Raw genomic sequence first — 16705 nt, 5'->3', positions numbered from 1 at the left:
GTAGGCTTTAAAATACATCCACAGGTACACCTCCAATTTAGTACACATCCTATCAGAAGCTACCGGTAATTGCCTTAAGGCTTGACCCATTTTCTGGCATTTTCCATGCTGCTTAAAGGCACAGTTAACTTAGTGTATGTACATTTCTGACCCACTGGAAGTGAAACAATCTGTCTGCAGCAATTGTTGGAAACATTACTCATATCATGCACAAAGTAGATATCCTAAACGACTTTGCCAAAACTATAGTTTGCTAATATTAAATCTGTGGAGTGGTTAAAAGCATTAATTTCAATGACTTCAACCTAAGTGTATGTAAACTTCTGACATCAACTAATTCGGAATTAATAGAAATAATTTTATCTATATGTAAAACAGTTTGATGGGAGAAAATTATATGGTAACAAAGTTACGAATACACTGGCTGATATATAGGAAGAAGGTTTAAACAAAGCAAACATTGTTCATAGGTGTATGCATTCTGAGTATCTTGTCATTGTAGGTGCTCCCAATTCTTGATTTGAGACATTCCTGATCTTACGTCATGGTTTTAAAGCAAGTCTTACCTCAGAGTGATGCTCATCATTCTGTTGTAACACCTCCATACACAGCTCTCCTAGTCTGATCATGTCCTCCAACTTCTTCTCTGCAGGTGCATGGCTGCTTTCTAATGACAAAAACATCCAAATGTTCACACTGAATGTCTAACAACACTATACTGTTAATTTTTTCCCTTTTTTATCTGTACATTTCCACAGAAGCTTAATGCAAAATCTAAAATGATACAGTCTTTGATCTAAATAATAGGTATGTTGTGCGAAACCTTCAATCTGGGCATATTCGGTCAGCTGGGAGTAATTGATGAGCGCAGCTTTTTCAAGGCACTTCTTAACAATCTTCTGCATCTCTTCAGGAGGGACTGGTGTTGTAATGTCATTCATGAGGGCCTATGGAAAGGTTGATTAATACAGTGGCAAGAAAAATTATGTGAACCCTTTGGAATTATCTGGTTTTCTGCATTAATTAGTCATAAAAAGTGATATCATCTCCATCAAAGGAACAAGTATAGATATAACACCATGTACTTAAGCTAACAATAATTATAATATTTCATGTTTTTATTGAACACATTGCATTATACATTCACAGTGCTGTTTAAAAAAGTGACTGAATAAATTGTCGATCCTCCCTTGGCAGCAATAATCTCAACCAAGCATTTCTGGTAGCTGCGGATTAGACCTGCTCAACGTTCAGAAGGAATTTTGGACCATTCTTATCTCAGTTAATTGACCGCCTGTTGCTTTCGATTTGTGCTCTGGCATAAAATGGCACATAACTGCTGGTCAGTTTCCCAAAGTCAAATCCACACCTTAACTATACATGAAACGTACCAAACAAACCAAAACAAAACACTGACATTAGATAAGTGGTTGCGGATTACAGCTTCCGAAATCGCTTGCTGCATTCATGTGAAAAAAATATATAAATGATTACAGCCTACATTAAAAAACTAAAACAAAAGTTTCTTAAACGAAGGCAGCGTAATTAATAAAATCATTTTAATTTGTTTTGGGATCATTAAACATGATTTCATATATACACTGATGGACAAAAGTTTGGAATAATGTACAGATTTGGCTGTTTGGGAAGGAAATCGGTACTTTTATTCACCAAAGTTGCATTCAACTGATCACAATGTGTAGTCAGGACATTAATAATGTGAAAAATTACTATTGCAATTTGGAAAAAAGAAATTCAGAACTTAAACTACTTCAAAGAGTTCTCATAAAAAATCCTCCACATGCAGCAATGACAGCTTTGCAGATCCTTGGCATTCTAGCTGTCAGTTTGTCCAGATACTCAAGTGACATTTCACCCCACACATCCTGTAGCACTTGCCATAGATGTCCAAGTCTTGTCGGGCACTTCTCCCACACCTTACAGTCTATCTGATCCCACAAAAGCTCAATGGGGTTAAGATCAGTAACACTCTTTTCCAATTATCTGTTGTCCAATGTCTGTTTCTTTGCCCACTCTAACCTTTTCTTTTTTGGTTTCAAAAATTGCTTTTTCTTTGTAATTCTTCCCATAAGACCTGCACTCCTGATTCTTCCCTTTAATATTGTACATGAAACTGGTGTTGAGCGGGTAGAATTCAATGAAGCTGTCAGCTGAGGACATGTGAGGCATCTATTTCTCAAACTAGAGACTCTGATGTACTTATCCTCTTGTTTAGTTGTACATCTGGCCTTCCACATCTCTTTCTGTCCTTGTTAGAGCCAGTTGTACTTTGTCTTTGAAGACTGTAATGTACAGACTTCATTCTCAAAACAATGATTGACTGATGAGTTTCCAGAGAAAGCGGTTTAATTTTTGAAATTTTTTACCTAATATTGCCCTTAAGACATGCCAGTCTATTGCATACTGTGGCAACTCGAAAACAAACACAAAGAGAGTCCTGGGTAGTTCAGCGTGTAAAGACTGTGACTACCACCCCTGGAGTCGTGATTTTGCTGAGTGACTCTAGCCAGCTCTACTAAGCAACCAAATTGGCCCCTGTTGCTAGGGTGGGTAGTCACATGTGGTAAACTCCTCATGGTCACTTTAACGTCAAGAATAAGAATAGCGTCAAGCCTCCACATGCGCTATGTCTCCACTGTAATGCGCTCAACAAGTCACGTGATAAGATGCGCAGGTTGACTGTCTCAGACGCGGAGTCACTACGCCACTACGAGGATTTAGAGTGCATAGGGGAGAAACAAAAACTAAAAAACCCCACAAAGACAATGTTAAGCTTAATTAAACAAACCAAATAGCTTTCAGCTGTGTTTGATATAATGGCAAGTGATTTTCTAGTAAAAATTTGCAATTTAGCATGATTACTCAAGGATAAGGTGTTGTCGTGATGGCTGCTGGAAATGGGGCCTGTCTAGATTTCTATTTATTTATTTTTTATCAGTAATGATATATGACTATACTTTGTGATCAGTTGAATGCCACTTTGGTGAATTAAAATACCAATTTCCTTCCGAAACAGCAAAATCTGTACATTATTCCAAACTTTTGGCAGCCAGTGTATATTAGACAAAATCTCACATTATGCAGGATGAATATTTTTTATCCCTGCTGTACACAAAGAGCGCACGGACAACATATGATATTTTGGCACATAGTATTTACTAATATAATAATTATTATATACGTAACCACAGACCTTTAGATTGCATAAAATTCCTACATATAAAATTGAAGGGAATGCACTGTAAAAGAAAAAAAAAAGAAAAGAAAAACCTGGCAGCTGTGGTTGCCAGAAAAATTATGTAAGAAATACAGTAAAAATGTAAACACCTTTACAAAACAACTGGTAAAGTTTACAGTTCAAAACTGTTGTAATTTACATTACCACCATGGCACTGTAAAAAAAGAAATCTGTTAAATTTACAGTTAAAAAAAACATCATAAACTTGATATGAACCTTCTGAAACTGTAAAAATCTTATTCTTACTTTATAAGGTATCATTAATCACTATAAAAAATTACAGAAGGGCACATGATGATCATTTTAAGTTCACCAATAGTGGCTCTTCCAGGAGCAATGACCAATAAACATGTAGAGACGGTGTGCCCTGTCACTCACACAAACACTAAACACCATCAGGGTAACACATGAGAAATTTTAATAATGCAGTATTATATAAACATTAACTAAACTACATCAAATATAAAACAGAACACCCCAATGTATATAACTATTCCCATAAAATATGAAGGGTCATGCAGAGAATTGTGGGAATGCCCGATTATTGTTTTTACATGTACTCTCTTGTTACACCTAATGTGAATTTTTAACATTAATTATACAGGAAAATCATACTTTACATCCAAAATTTGTATTAAAAAAAAAAACACACTATAGTAAAAACTACTGTATTGTCTTTTAAACTGTATTACTCTATATTATACAGTTAATACTCGTTAATCAATTAACGTTTTATTTCTGTAGCATTTTTACAGTCTTTTACCATTAAAATTACAGATATCTTTTACTGTATAGCCTATTAATAAAGCAACAATACTGAAAAAGAGAAACTTTCACTGCTCTTTTCTGGACAACTTAATACTGAACACAAAATTAGGATGAGAAATTGCTTATTTTAATTTACAGACCTTTATTGTGCAAAAGTCTTAGGCACATAAGATATTTCACAAAAACATAAGTCTGAAGATGGTTATTTATATCTTCAGCTTTATGGAGTCAAAATTAAATATAAATTTTAGACTCCCAAACATTAATTTTGCAAATAGAATAGTAGAACAGGGAGGCCTAAATAGATAGAAGAACTGTGGCGAATTCTCAAAGAAGCTTGGAACATCCTCTCTGCCAACAACCAAGTAAAACTGTGTCCAGGTTTACCTAGGAGAATTGTGGCTGGTTTGAAGGCAAAGTGATCACACAAAATATTGATGTAGATTTTTGTCTTTTTATGATGTTAATTTATAAATGAAAACTATTCATGGCATTATTTTTGAAGAAATCCTCACTAGGCAAAATGTTTCACAAGGGCCTAAAACTTTTGCACAGTACTGTAAATAGCATTAAATCAGTAACCTATTAATGTATCAAATCTACAGTATAATTATTCTGTGGAACTGAAGAAAAATTATGCATTTCACTTTTACCTGTATTTCCTGGTTCCAGTCCATGTTTTCATTATTGCCATAAACTACTCGAAAAAACGTTAAAGTTGAAAAGATTGTAGTTGTCTGGGTCGGTTGAGTCACTCGGATCCAGTTTGAAATGAAAAGCGTTAGTTTGCGGGTTTGCGAGTTTCCGTGCCATCGCACATATGTTTTATCACTTGTAGAGACATGTTTGATGACTTATATAAAGTAAATAAAGGTAATTAGGACTGAAAAAATTATAATAATATTATGCCATTATTTGAAGATGTTGATGACATATGTGCTAACAGAGAAATATTTGACTGATTACAAATGATAAGAAAGGTTTGGTAGACCTGATTATCTAACAGCTGTTATAAGACAGTCCAAATCAACGAGATTTTATAGACTAAAACACGACAATACAAACACATAATTTCAGATGTGTACATTACTAATCATTTGATCATTTAATAAATGTCGGCATATAGCCTATATTTAACCCAGAGGGGCACCTCAGCCCAAGTGGGCAAAGGAGCAGCTGCTTGGGCGTGAGTGCGTGCTTGGCAAGGTTTCCAGCTCTTTTCAAAACCAGTATAATAGCCAATCAAATCTAGCCCAATAACCTATTAAACTAGGCCAAAAACTAGCCCAATATCACAACTCAAAATATGCCACTCCCAAACATAATAAAAAATTTTAAAGTCCCTTTAGTCCACTTTCTGATGATTCCCTTCATTTGTAGGCCAAATTGAGACCGCAAATGCTCAAAAACTTGAAATTGAGACCGCAAAAAAACTCACTCACACCAGTTCTTTGATGCACTGTTGCATGGTCCTCGATCACTCCTCCACCCTCTCAGGCGGATGACAGCCACTCCTCCCTGGGAGGACCGGAGTCAGACCTACAACCCCGGGGGACAGAATGCCCCTCCGCATTCCAAGCGACTCGTGGGGACACTCCTCCACCTCTGGCAGCGGCCCTACCACTCCAGGAAGCTCCTCACGGACAGCGGTCTTCTTTCAACCCCTCCGCGTTTCTGGGGGACGGCTGGGCACTCCTCTGCCCCTGGCAGCGGCTCCATCGCTCCAGGCGGTCAGGAATTCCAGTCCCCACTCGCCTCGCGGACAACGGCCATTCCCCGCGTCTGGGCAGTTGGGCTACCCCGTCCCCCGGCAGATGGTAGCGGCACTCCCCTGAGTGGATGGCAGTGTCGAGGACACCGCGACAGGGTCTGGTGTGTAAAATCACGACCCAGCACCGCCCTCCGCCCGGTCACAATCCTTCCTCATTCTCTCAGGCCAGGGAGCCCCCGGCATGACATACACCCAACCCCCTCTTTCCCTGGGGGAGGGCGTGCCTTTATCTCCGCCTTCCTGAATCTGGGAGGGGACACGGGAATGGAAACAATAATTAAAAATAGGGGGGTACTCCCTGTAACAGTGCAGTACCACCCAACAAAAAAAAGTAACATTTAGAAGAGGGGGAAAAGGCCAACGTGGAGCTGCAGAGGGGGAGAGAGAGAGAGAAGAAAAAAAAAAAAAAAAACACTTAATCGCCGGTTCTCCGATACACCGTAGCTTGGTCCTCGGCCACTCCTCCACTCTCTAACGGATGACAGCCACGCCTCCCCGGGCAGATCGGAGGCAGTCTTCCAGCCCCTGGCTGACGTAATGCCCCGCCGCGTTCTCGGGTAACAGAAGGGGTCTCCCCCGCCCCTGGCAGCGGTTCTCCTACTCCAGGCGGATGGCAGTGAGCCCCTCCCTGCTCGTGGTCGGTAGTCTCAGATCCCACCGCATTTCAGCGGCTGGTAGGGGTATCCTCCGCCCCTGGCAGCAACCCCGGTCGGCAAAAACACACAAACATAAACACACAGAGCAGCTGCCTGTAATTCTCTCTCTCTCTCTCGAACCGTCGTCACTGGCTGCCTTTATCCCTTGCGCACACCATCAGGCTGATTGGGGACCGGGCGTGCGTTGTTCCAGCCCGGCGCCACCCTCCTCCGCTCTACAGTGATAAAACATCTCACTACTGTACATGTCTCATCTACTAATTATTGGTCTTTCACTGTATAATTTATTCATTTAGCATTACAGCATGAAAACAGTAGAAAATATCGTCACTACTCACGGGCAGTTCAGGTAAAACACTGTTCATTTTTATACTCAGTAATAATGCCATTTCAAAACATTGAAACATTTTAAGACATCTTACAACATTTAAAAAGCTAGAATCTAACTGCATGACACACAAGCATGCAGTGACCGGCTACACAAAAAACACCAACATATCGCACTTCCGCTAGCCAACCGGAAATTCTGCCCACCTTGCGAAAAACAGTGGACTGGCTGAAAATATTGTGGATACATATAAATGTCATGTTGGAGTGGGACTTGTTTGAACTTTTTTTACCGGCGAGCGAAACATGAGTGGAGCATCCGTTTGGGCCGTGAGTGTTTGAGTGGAGCGCACGCGCATGGAGCAGATTATTGAGTGGAGTGTCACACTGATCCACTTCGCTCACATGTACTTCACCATTGGGTTAATGTGTTCATGTTGGTATGCAGTGCCCTTTTTACGCCATATGTAGTGCTGCATGTTCTTCCCAAATGATTCAACTTTAGTTTCATCAGTCCAAAAAATATTTCCCAATAGCACTGTTGAGTGTCATGATAATTTTGGCAAACTTCAGACATTCAGCTGGAAAGCAGCAGCTTCCTTCGTGGTGTCATGCCATGGACACCATACCGGTTTAATGTTTTCTGTATAGTAAACTCATGAACAGAGATGTTAACCAGTGCCAATGATTCCTTCCTCTTAAGCTGTCACTCGAGGGTTCTTTTCTACCTAGGGAGAGTAGCCACAGAACTAAATCCTCTAAATCCTGTCTAACTGTGGACAGATGAATATCTAAGCTATATGAGATAAATGTTAACACTTTCCAGCTTTATGCAAAGCAACAATTTTTTTATCGTAGGTCTGAGATCTTGTGAGATCTCTCTTTTGTGAGGCATGGTCCATGTCAGCAGATGCTTCTTGTGAATAGCAAACTCAAAGTGCTTTTTATAAGTCAAAGTAGCCCTAACCCACACCTCCAATATAATTTCATTAATTGGATCACAGGTTTGGCAACTCCTGAATTTAATTAGCTTTTGTTGACATAACCCTAGGGGTTCACATACTTATTCTAACCTACACTGTGAATGTTTGAATAATGCATTCAATATGTACAAGAGCAATACAATACTTTGTGTTATTAGTTAAAACAGATTGTGTTTTTTCAATATTGTAACTTCAAACAATATTTTAAGGTACATTTATAAATAAATGCAGGTAATTCCCAAGGGTTCACATCCTTTTTCTTGCCACTGTACACTTGAACTAATTTATTATACTCGGCAAGGTAGTACATGCTGGTACATAGAGAGCACTTCTAGAGCCTGTCCTTAAGTAATTAAAGGGATGGTTCATCCCAAAAATGTAAATTCTTTCTTTATTGCTCTTAACACTCATGTCGTTCCAAACACACGCCTTTCTTTCTTAAGTGGAACACAAAATAAGATATATTTCTGAATGTCTAATGTGCTCTTTTCTATAATGGGAATCAAGCTGTCAAGCTCCTAAAAATGACTAATAAATCACCATATAAGTAGTCCATAAAAGTTGTGTGCTATATTACAAGTTTTATGAAGTCATACGATAGCTTTGTGTAAGAAAAAGCATTTAGCAGACAATTTTCTACTCATGCAATTCAAATATGGTACATCAAGATGTTCGTGCCAGGTTTAATTTCAATTTAGAGACATACGACAACTAGGGATGTGCAAAACGACTAATTTCACAGATGTTTAAACAAAAATGTTTATGCGATCCATTTAAAATACTTAATCTATTCCAACAGCAAAAGCCAACACTAAATTCCATTGAAAAGGGGCATTAATCTGCAACTTGCTTGCCTTGCATTATATTCTAGGCAACATTAAATATAGATCATCACACGCCTTCACTGAATCAACAGAATTTATTAAAAACAATAGAATGAATAGTCCAGGACAAATAGAGCAACCTTATTAGCACGTTCTAAACGAAATTCACCAAAAGTTACTTAACATATTAAAACAGTCAGGACAATGTTAAAAATATTTAACTGGTAAGCCAAATCAAAGAGAGAAAAAAATATGCTGAATTTCAGCCTGAGGTGAAATTAAACTTTTAGCCATCTCCAGACATCCTCTTTTTTTATTTTATAATATTTGTATTATTAATTACATTTGAAATGTGAAACATTTACATGACAGTTATTTATGTGCAGCCTTTGTAATAATATAAAACCAAACGTAAATGTGTAAAAATCTTGAATAGTTTAACGGGACAAAATTATTGACTGACTAGTTATACCGGTGTTGACTAGCAGCACTAGAACCGTTTTTTTGACTAGTCTCGCACATCCCTTGGCGACAACCAATAACATTTGACATCATGACAATAAACTTGGTGTGTACATTTAAATGTAAGAATGTATGCAGTGTATACAAGTGCAAATGTATGCACTTCTCGAGATTGGAGAGCTACCAGACAGCCCCAAACCCCATTTATTTGCATTGTAAGGAAAAGAGCACTCTGGACATTCTGTAATATATCTTCTTTAGTGTTCCACAGAAGACAGTAAATCATACAGTATGTGTTTGGAATGACAAAGGGTTAATGATAGAATTAAAAAAAAATTCTGTAAAGTAACCCATTTAAAAAGTTTGCATCACTCCACCTACCTCTGAATGTACTTACAGAAACAACCCATAAGACATGCTTTATATAAGGCATTTCAGGTGCAAAGCATGCAGAGTTAATTGGCATACACTCACCCTTTCGATAAGAGAAAGCGTGGCTTTAAGGGCCCCCTCTGGACGCCCAAAGGGGAAACAGTACCTACAGGCAAAGAGAAGAGGATAGAACAACAAAACAAACTCGAGTGGTAATTAATTGAAGGCTTAGAAGAAAGAGTACTGGTAAAGACTGTGTACAAGCTGACAGAGTCGGTCACAAACCGCAGTTTTTCAGCTACCATGGGACAATAATGACGTCTTTTAAATAGAGATGTTTTCCAAAGGCTGTGAAGGAGGAACAGGTGTCAGCGTGCATAAGGACAATGCCAATGAGGATGAATGCAGGCGAATGGGAAGTGGTTCTTTTGGAGACCTCACACCACAGGTGTGAGAGTGGCCCCCGAACAGTCCTAGTCCCTTTTTCATGCGTGTGGGGCAAGAGGCACACTTAGCAAGTGATCAACAAGCTTTAATCATCTTGGACTGGGCACCACGCTTAATCCCCAGTACGCCCCACACCGGTCTTGCCTCTGTCTGGCGTCTATTTGCATAATCCCAGACATCGTTTGCATCTTTTGTTTGAGTGGTTTTAACTTGTTATTAGTTGCTGCTGTAACCGCAAGTCTCTAACCCTCTTTACTGGTGTATCCAGCACTCTACAGGGGGTCCAGCACGAGGTCAGCTAAAAACGACGACCCATCAGGAGGGGGTGTGGTAAATGTGTAAATGGTAAACGGAGGCGATGTTATACATTTTACATACCACAATCTCAATAAATAAACATGCTCTTCACTGACACTGTTGTCTCCTTGGTAAAACAAGAACACTAACTTTCGGAAAAACTGTATTACTGGGAAAATTGTTGGTCGTGGTACAAATGACAAATTAATTTTGTTCACAGGGACAAATTAATTTTATTATAAAATAATAAAATTATCTCAACACATTTTTTACACAAATTGCAACCATCCCTCAGTTGTGGCAACTGAGGGATGGTTGCAATTTGTGTAAAAAAATGTGTTGAGATAATTTTATTATTTTATTCTTTGTTAAGATTGCCATAGTTTTGAAATGGAATTAATATTTGTATGATGGATTTTCATATTTAAAGATTGAAAGTCGTGGGTCTTGGAAAAGGGTATAACTATAAAGTCTACATAAAAGGCATTTGAAAAGAAGCAAAAATGAATTATGAAAGCATGGTGAAAAGTTTTCAAGACAGTTTTAATGTGACCTTCATATAATAAAAAGAAACATTTGAAATCTGTGAGTTTTTTGTGAGAAAAAACACCACTGGGGTGTAAAAATTTTGTTGAAGTACAACAAATGTGCATTATGCTCTATTGTCCCTGTGGGAGCTTTTCTTACCTGAAATGAGTGATCTGCTTTTCTAGTAAAGTCAACAATCTGCTCCTTATCTCCTCAAACTCCTCCTTCTCCTGTTCTGTAACTGTGCCCATGCCATCCGGTCTGCCAAAACGAAGAGAAAATGCGCAAATTTTGAATTACATTTTTTCCAGCACAGTCAAAGGATTTTTACAAAATAGTTTCACAGATATTATAGGGGAACTAAACAATGCTTCAACCTTCATTAAAGTGTTAACCATGCAAAATGCTTAATATACTTAGAGATATAAATAAGCAACTGTGTACCAGAGACTATGCTATTTTGTAAATATGTGAAGGGTTATTATGCATGAATGGCAGCGTATTCACAATTTAGCAGGCATGTGCAGAGGGGGTGGCTCTAGGGGCTCAAGGGGACTTGCCCTTTTGCTGAGGTGCCCTTCCAAGCTGTTCCAGGGTGCAAACGCCAACCAAAATGAAAGTTTACACATCCAAATGAAGTTCTGATTTATGCTTAATAATAGAATATAGTGGTGTAACAAATGCATCAATATCATGATGCATTAATTACTGAATTTAATAATCAATTATAATGACTGTAATAATACAGGGGCCTGGGTAGCTTAGCGAGTAAAGATGCTGACTACCACCCATGGAGTTGCGAGTTTGAATCCAGTGTGTGCTGTGTGACTCCAGCCTGGTCTCCTAAGCAACCAAATTGGCCTGTTTGCTAGGGAGGGTAGAGTCACATGGGGTAACCTCCTCGTGGTCGTTATAATGTGGTTCTCGCTCTCTGTGGGGCACGTGGCAAGTTGTGTGTGGATGCTGCGGTGGCGTGAAGCCTCCACACGCGCTATCCACTTGTTAAGATGTGCGGATTGCCGGTCTCAGATTCTGAGGCAACTGAGATTCATACTCCGCCACCTGGATTGAGGAGTCACTACGCCACCCACAAGGACTTGGAGTGCATTGGGCATTCCAAATTGGGGAGAAAATCCAATAAAACAAATTGACTGTATTACTATCAAATGTGTTACAGGGGCTGTCTTAGATTACACACACACTTTTGCAACAGACACAGGGCACAAGACTAATGAAACAAACATGCACTTTAAAATAAGAAAGGTTCGTTCGGATTTGTTCATAATTGTGCCAGTCTATATTAAGCAAAATAAGTTAATTGTTAGAATACACTTGGAAAGGTGTATACAGTACTGTACTTGGCCTCTACACACAATCATTATGTGTCCTTAACAAGTTCCACACAATACGTTTTTAATTCTGTGAATCTGCTTGGTTTAAAGATCCGAATTATCTGCCTATCTAGATGACAGATTTCATATATATTTGAATTATTATTGGTTTGGTAAATGTTCCTGAGATTATATGCAAATCTATTGCGGATAATCAGCGATCCACTTACCATATGTTTGTGTTAATTTGCATGAAGTCAGACATAATATTATACTTTATTCACATTGGCTCAATAATGAACAAAAGCATTATAGATTTTTTTTAACAAACCTCCCTGAAGTCCATAAATACAAAGAATATCTGAAAAGATTTTAAGTCTTCTTGCATTGTGCTGAATTGTGTAAGAATGGGCGTCTGTATTAGGCATTTATTTCTTATCTACAATTAAGTTCTTGAACCAGTGATTGCACTTAACTCCAGGTTGCTCTGGGGGGATTGTCCCTGTAATAAGTGCACTGTAAGTCGCTTTGGATAAAAGCGTCTGCCAAATGCAGAAATGTAAATGTAAATGTGAATGTAACCTAAACAAAGGCGTTTTTTTGATTTTGTAGCAATTTTCCTGTATAGTGCAAATTATGCCATCATTTATATTTATATTCACAATAGCAAAATGTTGTGAATGCGTACCCTGAAAAAACACACAACATGTAGCTAATCACATTAAGGTAACTGGAAACATACAAAAAAACAAAAAAAGGAAAACAAAATGTAGCAAATCTAAATAAGATAACTGGAAACATCCTGTTCAAAACAAAACACACAACATGTAGCAAATCACATTAAGGTAATCGGAAACATACAAAACAAAAAAAAGACAATATGGAGCAAACCACATTTAGGTAATTGGAAACATACAAACACAAAAACCGAGCAAATCAAAATAAGATAATTGGAAACATCATGTACAAAAAAAAACAAAAAAAACAAAAGGATGTAGCAAATCACATTAAGGTAATCAGAATCATACAAAACAAAACACACAACGTGTAGCAAATCGCATTAAGGTAATTGGAAACATACAAATAAAAAACAAAAACAAAACATATAGCAAATCAAAATAAGATAATTGGAAACATCCTGTACAAAACAAATCAAAAATCAAAACACACAATAAAAACAAGAAAACAAACAAAAAAAAATGTAGCAAATCACATTAACCTGTTGATACACACACCCACTTTGAGCACAAAACATGAAAATGACATACGTGAAATTAAATGGTTGTATTTAAATGGACCCTTTGCAGTATGGACACAGTTGTAGTATCTTTTGAAAGAATACACTTTAGGCTTTTTATTTTCCATTAGAATGAATATATGTTATTATTTTTTAAAGTTAAAGAAGCTGAAGTTTATAGTATTGGAAAATATTTTGTGCTGAACATGATTTTATAATCTAAAAAAACAACAATAGAAGTGCCAAGATAACCCAGAAATACAATGTTCTCAAAGCCACAAGTCTAAAGAAGTTACGTTTCAAATTTGAAGACAAAAAATTAGGTTCCTGCACACTTTTTTCTTTGTAAAAATGAAGGCACCACCTTTCAAGACGGCACAAAATTTGACCGCACTTCCTGGCTATTATGAATAAAACTATGGCGTACTTTTAAAATAGACTTTGGAGACAGGCTCGTTTTGTTTATGAGACTCTAATATATAAGATAATATACAGTTGTACAACATGAATGCTGCTCAGAATGCATAGTTTGTTGAAGAACGATGACAAAGTGTAATTCTTTCAGGCGAGATCGCATGTAAACAATGGAGAATATATCAATATTTCTCAGATTTATCACTTTTATGGACAAAAAGTGCTATTGGATGTTTTTCAATATACGCTTGACAATTGGACAATTGACCCAAGTGTGGCGAACTGGATTCATCTGGTGATCGCGATTTCATAACAAAGGTATGAAGTCATGTTTTGATATTGCATGTTTTCATTTGTACTCCTGGCAAAAATAACTAAATTGCTTTTAGTTTATGGAGCATTGCTATCATGAAACAGAAATAGGATATCAATGTTGAACCCTTAGACCTTTGAAAACATGTATAATTATGACTAGTTTGCGGATATATTTTTTTAATTATGTATATGTATAATATCAATTTGTAAATGTAAGCAGAGTGACGTCACTCCCGAGTGCGGTGAAATTGTGTATCAACAGGTTAAGGTAATTGGAAACATCCTGTACAAAACAAAACATGTAGCAAATCACACAGTAATTTAAAAAAAAAACAAATCCAAAGAAATATACATTTTAAACTTTGTTTTTTTAAACCATCAGTTCAGAGGTCATTGTGTCCAGCTATCCAAACCCTCCACACTTTATGAATGGCTCAGCTTAGTGCTAAATAGAAAGCTCTTTTATTGCATGCAGAGATAAAGGCAACTTGTAAACCTGTCTATTCTTTAAATCCATCTTTTATTTTAAACAAGAGCCAGCTAACCTCAAGAGAACATAAAGAGGGGGTGTGAAGAGTGGCAGAAGATGTGTGTGTGCAAGTAGGAAGAGACAGAGAGAGAGAGAAAGATCATTGCTTACAAATGAAAAGAAAAAAAAATCTCTTTTCTGCAGTATGGTAAAGGCTAAGGAGTGTATAAACTCAACATTGACCCTTTAATCTCTGTCTCTTTGTCTGTCATACTGTGTAGGCTCATTAGTTCTGAAGGAAGTCCTCTTAGTTTAACAGCTTCTAACAAGAGGCCTGGGAATTGAACTGTTAGCACATGAAGAATCACTCTGGTTTGTCTCTCTTTAGGAGTCCATCCTCATCAGTAGTTCACAGCTTGGCTCCCGGTACAATCGCCAAACCTACATGAGCCTTACGACTTTATCTAGTAATAAAGTCTTTTCACAATTCACACATCCTTACAGTGACTTGACTACTAAAAAATTATTCAAACCTTGAAACCCATCCAATTCCTTGCAATACTTTTACCAAGGTTAACATCACTATTACTGTTGCTCATTCTTAAGGTTAGCATGACCAAGCCATATCTAGGCCTCAAAATATCAAAGAGACTAGGAAGGGGGCTTCTTGACTTCCGCCAAGACACAACCACCTAACAACACAGAACACCATAGAAACTGCATGGCAATGCCGGACAAGCACTCACTACACCCCATCATCATTGCCAAGACATTTTTATGGTCAAGCACTGCTCACATTTTCTTTAGAAAATGCAAAAATCTAGTTGTGCACTTTATTGTGAGTTGCTTTAGTTGCAAAGTGTCTTTAAAAAAACTGAAGTGTGACATAAACATAACATTACACAATCACAACAAGCTCCAAAATGCTTCAATTGAGACCAGAGGAACTGAAATGTGAAGGAACAGTGAATGATGTGAAACACATCAGCATAGTCGCTCGCTCTCTTCCATGCCATTGAAGCTCACGCAGTGCTTCCTCCATCTTGGCTGCTCTGGTGGGAGTGGGGTTTGTTTGTACCAGAAAAAATGGCTTGGACTATAATTTTTCTATATGCAATGATTTAAACCCAACCAAACAGGAAACCAAACTGGGACTATAGAATGAGGTCCTTCCAGCAAGTAGTGCTCCAAAATCTATTTCTCTTTATATTTATATTATACATATACATAATTTAAAAAATATATCTGCAAACTAGTCAACTTGGAAAACAAGTTCACTTCTGTTTTGAAAACCAGGAAATGTGAAAGGGTCCATGGAGACTAAAGATGCCAATTACATGGGTTGGTGTGCGTCTGATCTTATCAAACCCTCACAAACAAGACAGAAGTGACAATCCAAAGGGTGACACCCTGGATGTATGTCATGTTTACAGTTCGAGTAAGAGTGTAGACTGGTAAATATTCTTGTCACATGGGGCATCCATGCATGATGGACAGGCGAGAGAGAGGTTGGGTAAGAGTGACAGGTGAGAAAGAGGTTAGCTTGCGATTACCGTCCTGGCTGTCAGTCTGAGCGAGGGCTTGTCGCTGTCAGTACGCACTCACAAGTTCATCTCACACACAAAGCCGCACCTGTCCGTTTGCTCTCGCATACTTGCTTATAAGTCTCAAGCCTCGTTAAGCCCAGGGTGCATCTGTCAGTCAACCGCAGGCGACAACGAATGAAATGTGCCACAAGGATGTCTGTGATGACAATCGTGTTGCAGTTAACACACACTTCATCGCTGATTAGCCTCCTAACCGTAAGTTAAAATCTAACAAGAGCATTTGCGAGTTTGGAGGTGCTAAATGTACAGTATGTCTGTTGCCTGATGGGATGATAGTTTCAGAGTTTAAGAGATGGTTACATTTTCGCAAAAAACCGCAACTCTTATTTATAAATAAAATCGTATTTATTTTCTTCATAGAAAAAAATTATTTTGGTGATAATGTTTAAGCATTTCAAGAAAGATCTACTGGGAGCTTTGAGGTTGTAAAAGTGATGATATACTTCTGAAGAAGACACTGTCAGTGTGAAGTCTGTGATTTCAAAATATCCCTGGTTGGTCTTCCTACATTCTCTTTTCAATATAAAGTATATACATTCACAGACCACTTTATTAGGAACACCTCTACACCCACTTATTCATGCGATTATCTAATTAGCCAGTTGTGTGGCAACCGTGCAATACATAAAATCAAGCAG

The 16705-nt window shown here is 37.9% G+C and overlaps 1 protein-coding gene across 3 annotated transcripts in view; it reads right to left on the bottom strand.

Annotated features, from left to right (window-relative positions):
- Positions 1-16705, bottom strand: part of cadps2 (Ca++-dependent secretion activator 2) — a 219976-nt gene that overhangs the window by 48977 nt on the left and 154294 nt on the right. For all 3 annotated transcript variants that reach the window (XM_052119448.1, XM_052119449.1, XM_052119450.1), the window contains exons 14-17: positions 10854-10955; positions 9525-9588; positions 824-947; positions 567-667 (exon numbers count right to left, since the gene is read on the bottom strand). In XM_052119448.1, the coding sequence (XP_051975408.1) occupies positions 567-667; positions 824-947; positions 9525-9588; positions 10854-10955 (391 nt within the window). The remainder of the gene's footprint in view (positions 1-566; positions 668-823; positions 948-9524; positions 9589-10853; positions 10956-16705) is intronic.

The sequence above is a fragment of the Xyrauchen texanus genome, chromosome 46 (genome assembly GCF_025860055.1).
Source record: "Xyrauchen texanus isolate HMW12.3.18 chromosome 46, RBS_HiC_50CHRs, whole genome shotgun sequence".
Classification (NCBI taxonomy): domain Eukaryota; kingdom Metazoa; phylum Chordata; class Actinopteri; order Cypriniformes; family Catostomidae; genus Xyrauchen; species Xyrauchen texanus.
The sequence above is the reverse complement of the archived record's forward strand: the minus strand, read 5'-3'. Positions and strand labels throughout refer to the sequence as shown.